At 46.5% G+C, this 20,486-nt stretch overlaps 1 protein-coding gene across 3 annotated transcripts; it reads right to left on the reverse strand.

Moving 5' to 3' along the window:
* Window positions 1–264: 264 nt before the first annotated feature.
* On the reverse strand, window positions 265–20,486 carry MRO (maestro). Of its 3 annotated transcripts, none has more exons than XM_006144456.1 (8): window positions 20,402–20,486; window positions 13,458–13,585; window positions 8,224–8,326; window positions 5,901–6,047; window positions 3,932–4,114; window positions 2,911–3,066; window positions 1,163–1,270; window positions 265–544 (listed from the first exon to the last, which is right to left on the reverse strand). In XM_006144456.1, the coding sequence occupies exons 3-8, from the start codon at window positions 8,320–8,322 to the stop codon at window positions 491–493; spliced, it is 747 nt and encodes a 248-aa protein (XP_006144518.1). In that variant the 5' UTR covers window positions 8,323–8,326; window positions 13,458–13,585; window positions 20,402–20,486; the 3' UTR covers window positions 265–490. The 3 variants fall into 3 exon arrangements, with proteins under 3 accessions (XP_006144518.1, XP_014441725.1, XP_006144519.1); XM_014586239.2 differs by lacking the exon at window positions 20,402–20,486 and adding an exon at window positions 20,304–20,377; XM_006144457.1 differs by lacking the exon at window positions 20,402–20,486 and adding an exon at window positions 13,847–13,927.

Below are 20,486 nucleotides of genomic sequence, written 5' to 3' on the forward strand. Positions count from 1 at the left end.
GTAAGCCACCTTCCTGGTATCTTGGCCAACTTTAAATAAGTCTTGGCAGAAAAAGTTATTATTAGTGAATGACAAAGTATCAATAACTAGTACATTAATATAAAAACACTTAAGGCAACGGTTATTGTCCTAATTCTCAGAAGATAAATATTAAAAATAAAAGCTGACAAAGGTGAGCTTTAAAAGGAAAAAAAAAAAAACCCTGAGAGGTAAGCAGTGAATTTACATATATTTAAGTGTTTTAAAGAACATGTGTACCTTTTCACCAAATTTGAATGGGGAGAAAATGCAATATAGGAAAGCAATTTCGAATTTTGCTTCGGCTATATCTCTACAGTTCCGTAGCATTATTTCTGCCGTTGACTGCTCTCCTAACATCATTTTTTAATGACAATCACAAGAGGCAGCAGAAGTATCCAATGGGAGAAAACCTGGGGAACCGAGGCGCCCAGCAATGCACTCAGGTGGGACCATTTCCCTGCAGTTCTGTTTACAGAATTTTATTTGCATAGAAGAATTGCAGGAGCTCTGGATGATAGTGGCTCTGAAAGAAATTTAACAGAGGTACCCATGAGGGAGGAATCCAGCCAACTTCCTTGCCTGCAGAACTGGTAGACAGTCTTCAATGCCAAGCATGAGGATAGCAAGCACCAAAGCACTCGGATACTAGGCGGTGGCGGCTTCATCGCTGCATTCTGCTGATGACCTGGACTGGAGCTGCCAATGTATGGTGCGCTATCCTCCAGGCATTATAGGTCAATTACAATTACAATATAATTGGCTTGGGGGCCAAAGAGTGGTGCAGCAATAAACATGACACTTTGAGGTTGATCTACCTGGCAAGGGTCTGGGTACAAATCTAGAGGCCTCCCTGGGATATGCAAACACATGCATGCCCATGATCGGGGGCTGGTTGAAGCTGGGAGTGGATCGCAGCACTGAGACCCTGTAGAGTGTGGTGTCTGTCTCTCTTATTTCTCTCTGTCTCTCATTCATGGAGGATACATTAATAAATAAATAATTTTTTTTAAAGGAAACATAATTTGCCTGAGTCCTGTCATTTTTCGGGGTGCAACTCTCTGGTGTGCTTGGCCACATTCCATGTTAAACAGCAGGAGGGCATGGACCCTAAGTGAATTCTCTCTGATCCTGGCTCACTCACCAGCTGCCGGTAGAGTTTAGGATTCCTTTGATCATCTTCAACCTGGAAGTTGTATTCCTTCCTTAGTTTCAGATATGGAGAACAGGCTCGAAAAGTTGTTTTGCAAGCCTGAAAAAAATAATATTACAGTTGTTCCTTGGTATTAACAAGTGATTGATTACTGGACCCCTCTCCCCAGGTATCAAGATCCATTCGAGCCCCTTGTATAAAACGGCAGAGAACCTACACACATTCCCCTATACTGTAAATCATCACCGGCTTACGTTTAATACCTAATACAATGTAAATGCTATGTAAGCACTTGTTACACTGTTTTTATATTTATATTCTTTTTTTATTACTGTATTTTTTAAACTGTGTTCTTGTTTTTCAAATAGTTTCAATCCAAGTTGGCTGAGTCTCCAAATGTGGAACCCGCCACTACAGAGGGCTAACTATACCATCTTATTCACTAAAGTGCAAGAGTTCTTTTTGTGTGTGGGGGGGGAAGTTTTTGCTATAGGGCTCATGTGCTCACCAGAAAGACAGAGAGACAGAAAGCGAGAAATCACCCCCCAGAGGGGATGGCCACACCGCAATCCCTTCTCCTCCATTCTCCTCTCGGGATCTTGGGCACACATGCACATAAGCCTGGTGTGAGTTTAAGCCACCGGACCTGGGACTCAAACTTCGGTAGACTACGTGAGAGTCCAGCAACATAGCCATTATGACAACTGCTGGTCCCCAAAAGTGCAAGAGAGTTCTATAATCCCAAGAAAGAAAGTTTATCTCAGAGGACTGCACCCAATCTGTGGTCAGGGACTGCAAAGAGTAACTCTCAAAAGGATGTACACTTATAAAATAGCCATGTCTGTAATCTGGGGGCTAGAAGGAAAAGCACAGCTTCATAGTTTACCATGCCCTTTTACTGTCCCATCAGAAGTAGGACTGAATTTAGTCCAGCCTCCATGGCACTTTCAGTAGAGTACTGTACTGCAGTGCTGGAAGCCAAATGGCCAACCACTGGTTCAAATCCTTAGTCCGGCCAACCTGGAACATACCAGTGCATGTGTGTGCCTGGAACCCTGACTAGCTGGAAGGCTAGGACAAAGGGACTGCAGCATGACAAGACCCTAGCAAAGGTACTTCTCTCTCTTATTTTCTCTTTTGCATGCACATACATGTCATCACTAACATGGATACAATTTTTCAAAGTACTGACTTCTTACATTAACCCTCTCCCTGACTTAAGGAAGACAAAGGATTTAAAACCCTTCATTCCCAGTGGTTTGGGAATGTTCATCTAGTCCCACTCCAAAATACGCCTGAATTTATCCAACTCTGTTAGGACACAGTTTCTCCAAGAATAAACCATAGTTCTACAGGTCATTGAGAAGCCAGGGCTGGGAAATCTCTACCGGATGCAGTGACGAAAGTCAACTGGGCATGAGTAACTACCCTCATTCGTGGGCTGCTGCCGACTGATTAAACCTGTGTCTGCCGTCCTCACCCTCCATCAGCCTGAGCTTATTGAGCTTTGACAGGCTCTTGGATCGGCCAGGGGTGAATGGAAACGACACACTTGCTCAGAGAGACAACGCAGCGAGGCAGCACCTTTTCCAGGACCACGCGGATACACTGCCAAGTATCCAAATGGCACTGTGGGGAAGCCCAGGGCTGGACCTCTCAACTCCACGGGGCAGCATCCCAGCTCCCTTCAGGTACAGCACGGTAAGGTTTCATGCAGGTGGTTGAGATCACACTCTTACCTTGGCAACCTGGGGGTTTCTATCCTGTAGGTGGATCAGGAGAGAATCTCTGGTCTGTTTGACCTGACTGGTGAAAAATTTCTTCCACTTCCGTCCGGCAAAGGCAGCCAATTGCCCAAACAAAACAAAGGCTGAGAATCTCAGACTGTCATTCTCCTGTGGGATCCCGTTAACAAAACAGCAACAAAGCCTGGTTACTCCCAAGAGGGAACTTCATCAGACCACATCCCAACATCGTCCTTGAATGTCGGTACAGGGGGAGCCACCAGATCCCGGCTAAAGCACTGAGCCGGGTGGGTGGGAGACCAAGTGGCGAGGGGCTGAGGCCTTCCAGGAACCTCTTCTCCAGGGGGCAAGAGGAGACCCCTGGGGGATCACGAACACTACTCCCTGTCTCCCACTTTTTCTTTCAGTATTTCATGTTTTGGAGACAGAATACATTTATATGTTCAACATGGAAAATAACCGAAAGAGACTTACAGAAAAAGCAAGTCTCCTTTGTACTCCTCTCCACCTGCCAGCAAATTTTCCTCCCCACAAGCTAGAGAAGTTACAAGTTTTGACCCAGCTACCTGAGGGTAGCATACTGAACTGTGTGTGCTGACCATGGGTTTGGATCCCAGATCAATCTGAAAACATGCTAGGTACATGCATGTCCAAGATCCTGACAAGCTGGAGGGCTGAAGGAAGGAGGTTGTGGCATGACAAGACCCTGTCAAGAACAGATTTCTCTCTCTCATACACACACACACGTTCTGACTCATTAATATAAATACAGAAGTAAATAAATGAACTTTTAAAACGTTACACATTTTGTGTGTATTCCTCAGACAGCTCAAGGGGAGAGGCCTCAGCACAATCCCCTCTCCTCCATTTCTCCTCCCAAAATTTTGGGCATGCACACATAAATACCCTGTGTGTTTTCCAAACTGTTGGGTCTGGGACTTGAACCTGGCTGGCCTCTGAGGCTGACATTTCTAATCCCACTTTGATTTCAAAACCTCCGAGTTGTCTCACTTACATCATCTAATAAAGTCCTTGTCTGGAGAGTGATGTCTACGAAGAAGGAGCCCAAACCTTTCCCCTGGGTCTTGCCCAGGATGATGGTCAGAGTCTTCATACTTTCGTGGATGACTTCAGAGCTCACAGGGTCATACAATCCATGCACCAGCAGGTCTAGGATGATTTTCTTATACTTTCTCACCTGATATTAAGGTTTGAAAAGCATTAACAATTCTATAATTGCTCCCATGGGAATGACTCTAGCAATCAACCAATAACCGAGGACTTGGACTAAGAGACCCTGGCTGTCTTCAGGATCTGCTGCAACACTCTCATCAAAACACCAACACTTTGGGACGGGCGGTGGCTTAGTGAGAACACAACTGGACACACATAGGGAAGGTCTTGGGTTCATGACCCAGCACATCCCTGAGCATGCTGGGTGTGCACACATGCCCATGATCTGGGCTGGCTGAGACCAGGCGTGGATCCCCGTGCAGGGCTCTCATTGTGGGGTTGAGACTCTCTCTCTCCAAGAAGAAATAAATGCATAAACCTAAAAAATACACAAAAGCTTCTATTAACCCAACTCAAGAGCTCAACTCAGTCTTTGAAGGAGAAGGAAAAACCCACCTGCAGTGTGGCCTGTGGGCCAATGAGTTTGGGTAGGACTTGTCAAGGGTGGTGATAGCCTGGGACGGTCTAGGAGTTGGGGGAGCAGAGGTTCCTTTACAGTGGGGTGGATGAAATGGCACGAAACTTGGCAGAGGCCAAATGAGGTCAAAGGGAAAATGTCTTTTACTGAACACGCGTAGATTGTTAGAAAGCCACTTACATTCCCAGTGGGATGTCTAGTTGTGTGCCTACAGCTGTGTGCCATGGTTGGTAACACTGAGGCACAGACCCCAGGATGGCCCGGAATGAGTCATGCCCTGCACAGGCTCGTCCCCTGGAGTGCGGAATGAACCTGACTTGCTTACAGCCTAGAAGAAATGGTGAAGGTGACAGGATGTCACTGCTGTGGTAACTGTACATGACTTAAGGCTACATGCTGGGGCCAGTAAATGGCATAATGTTTACGTCACTGGACTCCCACATGGTCAACCACAGTTAGAGTCCCCAACTTGGTGGCTTCAAATACACGCCAGGCACGAGTACGTGTGTGCCCAAAATCCTGAGAGGAGACTGGAGGAGAAGGGATTGCAGCCTGGCCATCTGCCCTGGGGGGGTGATCTCTTTCTGTCCATCTCTCTGTCTCTCTGGCAAGCACATGCACCCTATAGCAAAAATTTCTCTTTAAAAAAAAAAAACTACATCTGAGCAGACTCTCCTGTTGGCCTTGAAGAAACAGATTGCCAGGTCAGCAGGCAGCACGGTGGTTGGTAAAAGCACTGGATTCTCACATGGCCGGCCGTAGTTCAAGTCCTAGACTGCCAGCTTGAAACACAATACATAAATAGATAAATAAATAAATGTTCAAAAAAATTTTAAATAAAGAAAGTTACAGGCTGCCATGTGTGAGAAAATGGCTTCTTGAGGCTGAGCGTAACCCCAACAGGTAGCCAGAAATACAACAGTAACTTTGGCCCTACAACTGGAAGGAACTGAGTTCTGCCAACAACAATGTCAGCTCAGAAGACGATCCTGGCTGTCAAAAGAGTGCAATCTGGCTGACATTTAATGGCAGCCTCAGGAGATCCTGCACAGAGGACAGCTAAGCCATCCCTGCACTCCTGGCTCACGACAACTGACATGGTGAATATGTATTGCTGCTCCGACAAGCTGCTAAGCCTGAGGTGCTCTCTTACACAGCAACAGAGAAGCAGTATGTGAGATGCCACTGCTTGGCCCTGGTGATGGGCACTCCACGCAATAACCATACACGAGATGCCACAGCTCAGCACTGGAGACAGGGGCTCCGTGCTCTCCGTGCTATGAGGGCTGCAGAGGGCTGGGAAGGCTGGCTGAGCTCCCCCTCCCTCTCCTACCTTGTCTGGGGCTTCACAGGCCATGGTCCCCAGGCCTCTCATTGCCATGTGGCGCTTTTTAGCACTGGGGTCCCGGGCTCTTTCTGCCAAGATGAAAAACACATTCTTCATAGGCTCCCGCTTCTGGGTCCTCAGTTTCCAAGAGATCTGGGTGGTAAGTCAAAAATGTGTTAATACAGGAGTGTTCCGAGTCACACCCAGTCCTGCCCAAACCCAACCCTTTTCTCTAAAGAAAACCTCATGAGTGCCTGCTCAATTCTATTTCTTTCTTTTCAACTACAGATGCCTGGTTTTGTTGGAAACATTTTATTTATTTATTTATTTATTTATTTATAGAGATCTTTGCTATAGGGCACGCAGCAATGCCCTTCCCCATTCTCCTCTCAGGATTTTGGGCACACACATGTACATGTGCCTGGCACAAGTTTCAAGCCACTGGATCCAGGACTAGAACCGTGGTTGGCCATATGGGAGTCCAGAGACATAACCATTACACCATCTGCAGGTCCCAAGGAAATATGCTATCACTACTTTGATCTACCTAATGAAGAAATTGATGAAGGAATAAGAAAGGGGGGAGGACAAATATTGAAGGGCTGGTGCTGAGGTGGGTTTGGGGGAATTCTGCCGAGAGCTAGTGTAGCACCCGAGTGTGGCAGCAATTGAGAAGGACATGGCAAACGGTGATGGGAGCTGAGAATAGAGACCCTTTCACAGTAGAAGGTACGCTGTTGCTCCTCCCATCCGGAAGAGGAGAGCTTTGTTTAGCCTTCGTCCTCCTCCCCTCCTCCCCAGTGTTCTGCTCTATCTCGGAGCCGAACGCCTTGAGAAACGTGTCTGCGCTGGTTTCTCCAGCTCCTCTCACTCTCTCCTGAGCCCTCTGCAAGGACAGATGTTCCCCGGCCCGTACCCCACTTCACAGCTAATTCCAAGTGCCAGTTCCCAGTAGTTATTTGACCTCCCACAGCATCTGACACAACGAGTAAGCACATCTCCAAATATCTTGTGCGCCTCTGCGAACATTTCAGGGCATTTGAAGGCAGTCCCAACTCCAGAACGTATGCGACAGAGCAATTAAAAAATACATAAATAACGCAAGTCGGGAAATACTGTGTCTGATGCGGAAACATGCACTTCAAGGATTAAACTAAATAACTGCAGGGCAAGAGACCAGGCAGGAGACAGACCACTGTCCCTAGGGAGCACACGAGCTTCTGAGGCCAGGAAGACCCTGATGTTCCGCAGGACACAACATGGCGGTGTGGACCAGAGGCAGAACCAAAACAATAGAAGAGTCAGAAAAGATCAAGGACAGGGGCCAGCAGGTGGCGTGGGGGTTGAGGTGCTGGACACCCACATGACTGACAGAGGTTTGAGTCCTGGAACTGGAGGCATGCTTTCTCATTTTCCCTCCCTCCCTCTCTCTCTCTCTCTCTCTCTCTCTCTCTCTTTCTGTCCCTCTCTGGTGAGTGCATATGTCCTGTAGCAAATTAAAAAATAATAATAACAAATAAAATAAAATTAAAAAATCTTTAAAAAAAGAAAAGATCAAGAACGAGGACAAAGCCTTCTACCCACTGTCTTAGTAAGGGAAGTGGAAGGAGACCAGAACCAGATCTGGTTGTCTTCATAGCAATATTGATGACATTTGATAATTTATTTTATTATTATTATTATTTAATTTATTATTATTATTTTAATTTGACCAGAGGGACAGAGAGAGAGAGAGGAAAAGTGAGAAAGTAAGCTACTAGGTTTCAAGCCATGGTCGGCCACATGGGCGTCCAGTACCTTAATCACCACGCCACCTGCCAATCCTGAAGTTTGGTCATTTCTAAGTCTTATTGCAGTTTATTCTCTGTTTTTACTATGGAGTTAACAGAAGGTTAAACTCTCTCAACTCACTTTCTTGCCCCCACCCCCAGAGATTTTTGCTGTAAGGCATGTGTGCTTGCTGGAGAAACAGAGAGGCAGAAGATGAGAAATCACTGCCTAGTGGTGTGGCCATGCCACAATCCCCCCTCCTCCATTCTCTCAGGATCTTGGGCACACATGCACACATGCCCAGCGTGAGTTTCAAGCTGCCAGGTCCAGGACTCAAACTGCGGTCAGCCACATGGGAGTCCAATGCCTTAGCCACTATGCAACCTGCTGGGCCCTGAACTCATCTTTTTATCTCCCTATAAACAACCAACCCAGGTCGTAAATTTTTTTCAAAAGTCACTTCAGTAGAGCAGGCCCAACTAACCGTGGACCAGGCAAGCACATAGCTTATAAAATAGCCCTGCAGAAGGACGGGTGTTCATAATATTTTGTGTCTGACCTTGGAAAACAGAGATACCATTGATGTCCGTTTCTTCTTAGGCTGGGAAGTAGGGGTGGCAAGGGGCTGGCCCAGGATTCTCTTCCATCTTTGGTCCATGGAACTAAAAAACACAAAACCACCATGTGAACCACAAATGCTCTTCTGAAGCTGCCTCAAGTTTTATTTATTTACTTATTCATTCATTCATTCTTCCGTTTGTATATACGTTCATTTGTTTCTTCCATGAACAAGAGAGACAGAGAGAGAAAGGGCCCGCACTCCCAAGAGGGTCCTGATGCTACAATCCATCCCCAGCCTTTAGCCAGCCCCACTCATAGACACACACTTGCCCCGAGTACTCAGGGAGGATCCAGTCCACGTGCTTAACCTCCGCACTGCAGGGCTAGCCTTACGTTTTACTAGAACCTGCCACGCCTCAGGCTGCACATTCCGGATCAGGGCTGACAGGCGCCTGGCAATGGATACTATCAGAGCAGCTGAAAAGAAGTCAAACTCCCTCAAGCCGGGGGCCATGGCCATGGAGGGACAGGCCTCATTATAAACAGCTGGTGCCTCTGTTTCAAGGCATAAGAAAATCACACCAGAAGTTAGCTTCTCTCCACTGGGAAGGAAAACAAACTGCTCCCTGGACATGCTCAACTTCTCTTATAAGATTAGCACAGCAGCTAAGGGTTCCAGCAGTCTGAGGCCGCTCCCAGCTTCAGAAACTGAGCATGTCAAGGACTGAAGGCCACAGAAGGCTTCCAAGCAGGGCAGAGCAAATGAGGGTTGAGCTGCTCTGTGCAGCAGATCCAGCATGTCGTTAGAGGGGTTCTACCTCGAGCTCCTTGTCTCTTCTAGAAAACCCTTCCCTCCCCATCTTCCCCTCAGGAGATAATCTCACAGGTCCCCAGGGCTCATCTTGATCTCTGGTGCAGGAAAAGCAAAGTGTTTCTCACATGTTGGCTGGGGTGCTTGTTATAAACTTGGGGTGCTAGGTCAGACTCCCCAGGGTGCTTGTTACAAACTGCAGGCCTATTGCAGAATGACAGGATCAGCAGCTCAGGGAGTGTCAGGCCTGAGCGATGCACCTTTTACACAAGGTGCCCGGCGATGCTACACACTGGTATGAAAGAACCTGTTCCCTGCAAGTGAAACAATCCCAGAATGGGCACACCCCACTCCACGGAGGCCATATATCAGGAGAGAGCCTGGAAGTCAGAGGAGGAGCTGGGGCCCTGGGGTGGGTTGGGGAAGTACATCCATGTCTTTGCAGAGAATGAGGGATTTGCAGCATGTGTTTGTCAAGTACATTGAATGTCCCTTTCAATATAAAATTAAAATCGCATCAAGCTGCAAGTGTATGATCTGTGTACTTTTGTAAGATGCTATTCCTTTTTTGTTTTTAGTATTTTTTTTTTCCTTAGGGTGCATGCACTTGCCGAAGAGAGACAGAAAAAGTGAGAAATCACCCTCCAGGGGGATGGTCATGCCACAATCCCTTCTCCTCCATTCTCTTCTCAGGATTTTGGGCATGTAAGCATACACGCCTGGTGTGATTTTCGAGCCACCAAATCTGGGACTCAAACTGTTGGTTGTGCATGTGGGAGTCCAGCACTTTAACCAACATGCCACTTGCTGGCCCCTCTAGGATGCTATTTTTCTTTCTTTCTTTGAGAGAGAGAGAGAGAGAAATTTTTGCTATAGAATGTGTGCGCTTACCAAAAAGACGGAGAGAGGGAAAATGAGAACTCCCGCCCACCCCACTCCACCCTGGGGGAGTACGGCCATGCTGCAATCTCTTCTCCATTCTCCTCTAGGGGTTTTGGGCATGCACACATGCAACTGGCATGATTTTCAAGCCACCAGGTCCAGGACTTGAACCATGGTCAGTCATTTGGGAGTCCAGCACCTTCACCACCACACCACCTGTTGGCACCTTTAGGATATTATCCTTAAACTAAAATTTTCCTTTAAAAAATGAAACAAGCTAGGAGTTAAATCAGGGTTGCAAAGCCCTTCATCCAGAGCTTCGTGTCTCTGAACTTGCGGCTTCTTAAAGGACTTGCCCCGCCCACGCGCCCTCTTTGCCATGGGCAGCCTCTTCCACTCTCCGTCCCACATGGCAGTCCTTCACACCCAGTCCGGTCAGAACAAAAGGGTAATTTCCATTTGTTGCAACACGGGATCTCAGAGAAGAATGTTTTAAACACACAACAAATAAACAGCACATAGCTTCAAAGACCCTTGTCCCAACGCACTGCCCCCAAACAGCCCATGAGTCAGGTATTTCTGGTGGGTTTCTACGATCATCCCAGGTGCCCAGCCTAGTGTGACCAAGGCCAGAGGGTCACCTGGTTGCCTAAAGCCCAAGGCCTGGCTCTGCTTATCGCTTCATTCGTCCCTGTACACATTGTTCATCAAATTCTTCCTCATTTGGGAAGTGCCTCCTGAGTGTGTGTGCCCAGTCCTCAGCCCTGCCCCCCAACACACACAGGAGGTCTCACCTTCCCCAAGACCCTGGAGTCTGTCATCACCACGTGTGGCTTCACCCAGCCTTACCACAAAGACATGGAGTTCGGGCAGAAGACCGTTTTATGCGTTCTGCTGATTCCCAGATGCTTCTGCAAACACCAGTCCTTCTGATTCAGAATATGAGGTTTATGGTCAATAATCCTTTTACTTATTGAGGCCAAAAGCTATATGAGGGAGGCCGGCAGGTGGCATGGTGGCTGGAGGCACTGGACTCCCACATGGCAGGCTGTGGTTCGAGTCCCAGATCTAGAGGCTTGCTTTCTCACTTTCTCTCTCTCTCTTTCTCTCTCTCTTTTCCTCTCTGGTGAAATAAAAATAAATAAATAAATACATAAAGTTAAATAAATAATTCTTTAAAAAATATCTATACTAGGAAGGTCAACATTACAAAATACTTTCATCTTATTTATAAAATAAGAGGATGAACGGTTAGATTTCTGAGAATCCTTCCGATGCTGAACTTATTCATGAGCAAGATAATACCTACCATCCACTGGATATTTTGGTACGATGGGCCCTAAGGAAGCACTTTATATGCAGGGCAGGAGAAGCTGGTCTTGCTCTGCTCCGCTTAACCAGCTTGTCAGGTTACCCATGACACTGCAGGCCCTCTGTTAAGGATGCTCACCAGTGGGTGTTGACAGCAGCAGTGCCCGCTGCTCCTCCGTCCCGTATGCTTACCAAGAGCCAGTTTACAACAGCTGTATTTGTTGCTGTAACTGTGAAATGTTATTAAATACTACACAAGCTGGCTAAATCTGAGTAAGCAAGGAAAGGAAGCTGCTGCTGTGAAAGTAAAGGTTGACTGTTTTAGAAAGACAGGAAGCTGCTAAAAAGCTGCTGGTTGGGGCCAGCAGGTGGTGTAATGGTTAAGGTTCTGGACTCCTACATTGTCAACTATGAATCAAATCCCAGACCCGGAGGCTTGAAACTAATACCAGGTGTGTGTGCATATGTACCCAAAATCCTATGGAGGAGTGAAGGAGAAGGGATTGTGACATGGCCATCTCCCTTGGGGGATGATTTCTCACTTTCTCTCTTTCCATCTCTCTAGCAATTGCATGTGCAAAACTCAAAAAAAAAAAAAGGTGCTTGCTAATTAAGTGTGGAGAGTAAAAGTTTGGCAAAACTCTCAATAATCAGGAGTAATTTGGGGAATTGGACATTTCTGTAGAAAGTGACTTTACAAGTGGCTTCCCAAGTTTCTTTAAGTTCTTGCTACATTTAAAGAAAACCAAACTAGAACTCAAAATTAAAATATTTTGCATGTGATTTAGTGTGAGACAGACAACTCAAAAAACACCAACCAGTGGATGTACAGTCAAAGAAAAGGTCATGACTCTCCATTATCTATATATTTTTTAACTTGCTAGAAGGCACATGCACTTGCCAGAGAGAGACAGAGAGGGAGAAAGCACCCCTAATTAGGCATGGCCATGCCACACTCCCTTCCTCCATCACTCCATCCTGTTGGGGGTTGAGGCACACATGCACACGTGCCAGTACATTGTTCAGGCCTCCGGGGCCAGGATTCGAACCATTTTGGCCATGTGATCTTTCCCCTGCCCCTAACCACTAGGCTCTGAGGCCAGCCCAAGAAATTCTATATTTTAAAATAAAATATTCGAGGTATCTCTCATCTTTTATGATGCCCTGCTCTAGTCAACTTCTCCATTAACTCTCTAAAACCCAGTCTCGGGGACCGGCAGGTGGCGTGGTGGTTAAGGTGCTGGACACTCCTACATGGCCGACCATGGTTCAAGTCCTGGACCTGGTGTCTTGCTTTCTCACTTTCCTCTGTGTGTGTGTGTGTGTGTGTGTGTGTGTGTGTGTCTGGTCAAATTAAAATAAATGACTGAATGAATGAAATTGAATAAAATAATTCTAAAAAATATTTTAAAAAAATAAATAAAATAAAATAAAACCCAGTCTCAATCTCTGAAATTAACAGTTTTTACTGTATTTCCTTTAATCCTCACAATAATCTTGAGAGGTAGGTTTAATCGTCCTCATTTTAGAGAATGAGAAACTGCAACTTAAAGTAATGTTAAATAACTCTCTCAAAGTCAAATACTCAAGACTCCTAAATCCATGCTTTAAAAAAAAAATGTCGCAATAGGGTGCATGCACTCACCAGAGAGAGAGAGAATGAGATAGAGAAAGTGAGAGATCACCTCCTAGCGGGGGATGGCCATGCTGCAAACCCTTCTCCTTCGTTCTCCTCTTGGGATTTTGGGCACGCATGCACATACACCCAGCATATTTTTCCAAGCCATGGAGTCTGTGACTCAGAATTGGCTGGGTGGGATCCAGCAGCCTTAACCTCCACATTACCCACTGGCCCCCAAATCCACACTTTTAATCACTCTGTTACAAGCCTCCAGACTATGTGGCCAGACTTCGGAGGGAAGCATCAATACCTCCCCTTCAGCCCCTCCCATCCTAAAGCTCTTTGCTTTATAAATATCCCTAACAATCTATAATTAATCTAGTCATTAACATAGCTTGTGTGTGTGTGGGGGGGATCAGCATCAAGGTCAACACTGCCCATTCAAGTTGCCCCAAGAGAACATCACCAGAGAGCTGCACCCTTAGACAGGATTCAACTCCCCCTGGCACCAGTGACCACGAGGTTCCAGGAAGGATTGGGGGGCCCACCTGGACCGTGGGCTTCCCCCGCTGCAGTCTGAGCTGCCCAGGCCTGCGGTTGCCCTTACCTGTGGCTCCTGCGGGTGGCGGTCACGTGATGAACTGCTGTGGGTGGCACTGGGCTGAAGACTTCGCCCAGGACTCCGGGTGGTGGCCAAATGTGATGACTCAGCTAAACCTTCCCAGCCTTGAACTCCTACATAGAAGAAGGGGGATTCGAAGTTCAGCATAAGGGGTCAGCACAGAGTGTTGGAAAGTGAGACTTACATGGGGGGAACCCACAAAGTTTAGTGTTGGAGTGGGGGAGGGAATTGCCCTGGAATGATGCAGACAAGGTTGTGGAAGGCGGGCACAAGCACCACTTGTGTCCTTTGCGTCCCCACCCTGTGCTGAGGGGTTTTCCTTCTCCTCTTCCTGGGCTCCCCCGTATTTCTGCCTTGTATCCACTCTCACTCACACTTCCTACAGAAAGGACTGCAATTCCGCGGACATTCGTCGTTGCACCAAACGAAACGGCCCAGCCCAGCGTCGTTCCCACGCGCTGCCACTAGATGGCGGCATGTATTAATGGAAGACCTCCAGGCGGCGTCTGCACGGAGCCCGCCCCTGTGCTGTCCCGCTTTACATAATCCGGTTAGAGCTGCTTTTAATCTAAGGATGGGACTCTGTCCATGCCAGGCAGTCTCACTGTGACTAATGGATGCACCAACATCTAGAGCTTTCACCGGTGACGCCCCTTCCCGTTCCAACACCCTACGTCCTGAAATGAGTGATGTGAGCTCTGGAGACAATTTAAATGATTTATTGGTAAAAAGGAAACAAAATTAAAAGTTGGATGTCAGAACACCTGCAAAATTTAGGAAGCTTCCTCTCTCCATCATTCTTTCTTCCCTGGACTCTCAAACCACATGAATAAATCCATTTATCAATAACTATGTATCGTCTGCCTCTGTGTGGGATAGTGTAAGTAAATGTCCTAAAAGAAGAAACCAGCACATTTTCAAAGATCTAGGAGCTTATTGCTATGTTAATAGATAGTTTAGCATATATTTTTAATTGAGATAAAATTCACATAACATTAAATTCACTATTTTATTGTTGTAAAATTTAAGTGGCTTTTTATGCATTCAGAATGTAGAGCTGTCACCACTATGTGATTCCAGAACATTTTCATCACTCCAGAAAGAAACCAATAGTTAGAGAACATCTAATAGGTATTTTCATATGCCAAATTGGGGCAAATAGTACATAGGCTATCTCGTTCGATTCTTACAAATTACTATAATTCTCATTTTTTAAAAAAATACGTTCCTGGCCTTATTTATTTATTTATTTATTGGAGAGGTTTTTGTTATAGGGCACGTGTGCACGCCAGAAAGACAGAGAGAGACAGAGAGGAAGAAAGCGAGAAATCACCCCCCAGGGGGGATTGCCACATCACAGTCACTTCTCCTCCATTCTCCTCTCGGGATCTTGGACACGCACGCACACGCGCCCAGTGTGAGTTTAAGCCACCAGGTCTGGGACTCGAATCGTGGTCAGCTACATGGAAGTTCAGTGACATAGCCATTACGCTAACTGCTAGTCCCACTATAATCCTCATTTTAAGGTTGGGGAAACTGAGGCACGGAGAGGTTACTTGGCCAAAGGTCTTGTCATGAATTAGAGGCAGTTGAAATTCAACCACAGACAGGCTCATGTCAGAGCGTGGACTCTTAGCCATGATGCATACAGTGGACCAGGTTGGAAAACGCGGTTAAGAGAAAGGTGGACACATAAACCAGAGAAATATGTCGGGGACAGGGGGGTGCAGAAGACTGGAGGGAAAGAAAATCAATGCTCCTGAGAAAATTTGAGGCGAATGGACCAGCACAGGAGCATGCACTGGCTGACCCTGCTACTTGGTAGTCTGAGGCCACATGAGAGAGTGGGCCTGGCCCACCGTGAAAGCAGGACACAGTGGGAGGTACCCGTAGTCCTAGCTACCCATGGGGCTGAGGCAGGAGCGATTACACAACTATCTAAACACTAAACAAAACACTGCCGTGGATTGCGCTACAAAGGTACCACTATGGACTTCTGAGGGTGTGATTTCTATAGGGACGACATAGGAAACTAGGTTGCAAAACTACGAGCTATGAGGAAAAAGGAAACTGGGATGTCTCGCTGCAAAAGGAAAGCAACTGAGGAGATGCGGCAGTGAGGGCAAGCAAAGGCATTTTGATTTGTGTGTGTGTGCGCTTTTAAAAATAGAATAAAACCTGGGCCTGTTTGAAAGCCGTTGCAACGGAGCCCTGAGTCACGGGAGGCACCCAGTCCTGTTACAGGAAGATGTGGAGGAAGGGCTCAAGGGCACCCAGGACAGGGGTAGCCCTGGTGAGGAGGGAGAGCGGGCACTTCTTTGTCTGAAAGTGGGAGAGTGCCACAGAGCTGGAGATCATTAACAAGAAAAGAGAGGAATGAGTGAATTCAATTCCTCCACATTAGCCTTAATCTTTTCAGGAAAGCCAGTGGGGGATTATCTGCCAAGAATGAGAGTAAGGTTTGGAAAGACATAATCCATGTTCTGAGCGAATCCAAGTAGTGCTTAGAATTGACCAAAAAGCAGATAAAGTTCTACGAGGACCAGAGGAGATTAGAGGAGAGAGATCCACACTGAGGCTGCAGGACTCTGCAGAAAGCTCACTTGAGAGCCAGAAAGCAATGGTTCCCACTGCGTGGATAGAAACCCAGCAGGCCCCCTACGAATGATGCCTTATGTCTAAAGCTTCTGTGTATTCAGGTTTTAAAACATTTGACAGAGAAAAAAAATAGGGCTAAATGGGAAAACTAAAATGCAGAGATATTTTCCTATCTGACTTAAAACAGCAGAATAACCAGGACTAAATCTGGAGTTAGTACTGTTAGCCTCTCTGATGCGTATAGTGGTCTAACCTCAGCTTTATTATTATTATTATTATTATTAAAATAACCAGGACTAAATCTGGAGTTAGTACTGGGAGCCTCTCTGATACTTGCAGTGGTCTAACCTCAGCTTTATTATTATTTTAAGAGAGATTTTTGCTATAGGATGCCTGCACTTGCCATAGAGACAGAAAGAGAAAGAGAGACAGAAGAGAAATCATGCCCCGGGGGGGATGGCCATGCTGCTATCCCTTCTCCTCCATTCTCTTCTCCGGATTTTGGGCAGGCACAGACATGCGCTTGGCATGAATTTGAAGCCTCCTAGGTCTGAGACTCAAACCACAATGGGCCATGTGGGAGTCCAGTGACATAACTATTATGCCACCTGCTGGTCCCATCAGCTCTATTAAACATGTCTCACAAAGGAGATGGACACAGTTACTGGGCCCAGAGAGGCCCAGGCACAGCACAGATGGGAAGAACCCAAAGGAGGGCATGACTCCAGAGACAACTTTTGCAGGTTTAAGGCCAGTGTTCAGTTCTTCTGGGAAGTAGAGGAGAAGTTTCTTTGTTCATTTGATTACAACATATTGATATACCAGTGACATGATGTCCTTAACATAACACACCGTAATTATTTAATATAATTGCTTAATGATTTCTATTTCCATTCCCAATTAACATTTCCTTATTGTCAGAAGTACGTTGGGGCTGATGCAACTGGAAAAATCAAAGAGGGTAATTAAAAGAGGCCTGATGAATAGGGCAACAGACACAACTAAATCAATCAGCAACTCACTTGCTGTTCAGACTTAGGACGGAAGGATGAATGGTGGTTTCTCTGGAGCCTCAGGACTGTCAGGGCACCTGCTCACGTCAGTGTGCCTTCTCTCATCAGAAACTCGTCTAAAAGGGAGGGACCTTGGTTTCCTCTCTCTCCTCTCCTTTCGGGAAATACTCGCAAGCTAGGCCAAATGCTTGAGTTTCACTTTCAAAAAGAAGTAAAACTGGGGCCAGTGGATGGCGTAGCGGTTAAGGTACTAGACTCCCACATGGCCAACTGTGGTTTAAGTCCCAGACACAACATGGTTTGAAACTCATGCCGGGCACATGTGTGCGCGTGCCTAAAATCCCGAGAGGAGAATGAAGGAGACGGAATTGTGGCATGGCCGTTTCCCCCAGGGGTTGATTTCTCACTTTCTGTCTCTCTGGCAAGCACATGCACCCTATGGCAAAAATCTCTCAAAAGAAAAACTAGAAGCAAAATCAGTTGCCTCCTTGGCCACAGACTGGCAATACCATCTTCTCACTCGTTCATTTTTTTTCCCTTAATTGCCAGAGAGCACATATGCTCACCAGAGAGAAAGAAAATAAACAAACAAACAAAAACAGTGTGGCATAGTTATGTCACAACTGGTTCTCTTCCATTTCTCCATCCCTTCAGTATTTGGGACACACAGAGACATGCACTTGGTGTGTTTTTTTCCAACTGTGGGACTGGGATTCCAACCATGGGTAGCCATGCAGGATCCAGCTCCCAACACAGAAGACTTCACTGCAGTGCTCCAGGGCCAGCCCTCATTCTTCACTCTTTACATGATCATTGAGATCCCGCTCCCAATGGGGCAGAGTGCTCAGCAGGTGGGGCCAACGCTCAGCCAGGACCCTCATGGAGAAGGACCCACAGAGGACCCATGACTGGGACCTATGCATCCATATCTCAAGCAAGGACTTGGTAAGTGCCAGAGAGAGGAGCTGGTAACTAGCTGTGGGAGTCAAAAGGCAGTCACTGAGGAAACGCTTTGGAAAGGAGGGTGCATCAGCATCTGCCTTAGCAGAAACAGGGCACTCCGGAGAGATGGAGGAGAAAGGTGCTCGAGTATGGAGGCCCTGAAGGCAGGGATGGCCGGGTTGAGCCACGGAGCCTTGTGTTTCCCACATGCTCCCACAATACTCCTGTACTGGTGGCAGGCGTGTCTGTGGCCCATGGACATCCTTGGGAGGTTCTTCCCAATCTCCCTACCATGCTGTGTCCTACTAATCTACATGTGTGTTTGTTTTAATATAAAAACAGAGACTTTTTGCTTCAAATCTTTGAATAAAATAGATACTGCAGGAATAAGCTCCAGGGTTATCTTCAGCTTCAAATACGCCCTGGCACAAGGAGACAGGAGCCCCTGTGGCCTTGCTTTCCAAGGTCTTCAGGTGCACCCCTACAAACCTGTGAACAGAAAGCCGCTGTCCGCAGTTTTCTTGTCCAACCTGCCATCTGGCTGTGTGACCTTCCGTCTTCCTGACTTTGTTACTCAGCGGTCATTGTCGTACCAGGACACAAGAACTTGTCCAAGGAATCCAAGCCTCTTGGCCTGAGGAGATCTCTGAAAAGGTTCTCTACGCCCTTGACCCAGAAACTTCACAAAGTCTTGCAAATCAACAGGTTCAAATCTTCAAGTTCCCTTTAAAAACACCAGCACTGCCCAGCCTGGCGGCACATTTGGTAACAAAACTGAACTGTGGGGCCAAAAGCGACATGGCCAACAATGGATTTAGGTCCCTGGTTGGCCTGAAAACACACTGGCATATGATCCTGAGGAACTGGAGGGCTGAGGAAGGGGGAGGGCAGCGTGATGAGACTCTGCTGAGGGTTCTCTCTCTCTCTCTCTCTTTCTCCCTACTCCCCATGCTATGCATGTGCACACTTTCTGTAATGAATAAAATAAAATTAAATTAAAAAGGACATCCGTAAAACTGCCTAGGCCATCCAGGCATGTGTATCCAAAAAGTCACCCAGTATCTGAAAGATGTCGCTTTACAAAAGCAGGGTGTGCTATTTCATCACAACAACAGTGGAGTTGGCATGTGTGTCAAGAAAAGTGCTGACTTTTTGCTGCACATGCTTAAAAACGCAGGGAGTAATGCTGAGCTTAAGAATTTAGGGGTAGGGATCAGTAGGTGGCATGGTTGGACTCTCACATGGTTGATCGTGGTTCAAATCCCGGCCCTGGCAGCTTACTTTCTCTCTTTCTCTCTCTGGTGAGCACACGTGCCCTATAGCAAATTTTAAATAATAATAATAATAATTAATAAAATTAAATACATTGCTATTTATAAAAAAAAGAGTTTAGAGGTAGTTTTTTTGTTTTTTAATTTTTGGTAGAGGATTTGGGTACTTGCCAAAGAGATGGGGGGTGGGGATTGGAGGAAGTAAGAAAGAACCACCCCCCCATGGGGGATGGCCACATCACATCCCTTCTCCATTTCTCCTTTTGGGACTTTGGGCATGTACACACATGTGCCTGCTGTGTTCTTCAAGCTGCCAGGTCCAGGACTTGAACTGAGCAGTCAGCCATATGGGGTACAGCTGCCTTAAATTACCATGCCACTGCCTGGTCGGAGGTAGGTTCTTCCATCACTTAGTACATCTGCATGAGCAAAGATGTGTGCACACTTCCAGGTCAGATTAACTCATGTAAAGGTCCCCCTGCCACACTGAGATGCCTTTTTTTTTTTTTTTTTTTTTTGCTATAGGGCGTGTGCGCTCGCCAGACAGAGAGAGACAGGAAGACAGAAAGCGAGAAATCACCCTGAAGGGGATTGGCCACGCCGCAATCCCTTCTCTTCCATTCTCCTTTCAGGATCTTGGGCACGCACACACACGTGCCTGGCCTGAGTTTTAAGCCACCGGGTCCGGGACACGAACCACAGTTAACTACATGGGAGTTCAGCAGCATAGCCATTACGCTAACTGCTGGTCCCATGAGATGCTTTTCATTTAAAAGGAACGAAGTGGTCCTAAATGAGAAGAAAAGATTACATGGAAGGAAAAGTTATCCCAGAAGCAGCTGAAGAAACAAATACATATGACCCAGGAATACAGGCAGTATAAAATAATGCAAATAATAGTTTAAAAAGAATAAATTCAAGCTTAAACACTTTTTTCTACTGAGACATTAGTGACCCACACACCATCACTCATACCCCTAATTTCCAAAAGGTAGTCAAGAACTTACCATGACCGTTTTTAGCCCAATTAGCTAAATCTATAGCAACCAAATCAACTGTGCTGCGCTTCCCTGCAGAACAGAAGCAGCTGAATCTGTGCTCTTACCTGAGCTCCGCTACCAGGAATGCGGAGTAGCTGGCTTCTTCCTCTGGTTCATCCTGAACAAAAGCAAATGTAACTGATTCCAGGA

This window comes from Tupaia chinensis, unplaced genomic scaffold (assembly GCF_000334495.1).
Source record: "Tupaia chinensis unplaced genomic scaffold, TupChi_1.0 Scaffold000119_2, whole genome shotgun sequence".
Lineage (NCBI taxonomy): Eukaryota > Metazoa > Chordata > Mammalia > Scandentia > Tupaiidae > Tupaia > Tupaia belangeri.

What these genes read in the sequence shown, in the direction of transcription:
- MRO (XM_006144456.1), bottom strand. Translation starts at nt 8,322, where the DNA reads ATGGACCAAAGATGGAAGAGAATCCTGGGCCAGCCCCTTGCCACCCCT. An exon ending in TGGTATCTCTGTTTTCCAAG is followed by an intron (nt 6,048 to 8,223) that starts GTCAGACACAAA and finishes CTTACCACCCAG; the next exon opens with ATCTCTTGGAAACTGAGGAC. An exon ending in CAAGGACTTTATTAGATGAT is followed by an intron (nt 3,067 to 3,931) that starts GTAAGTGAGACA and finishes GGGATCCCACAG; the next exon opens with GAGAATGACAGTCTGAGATT.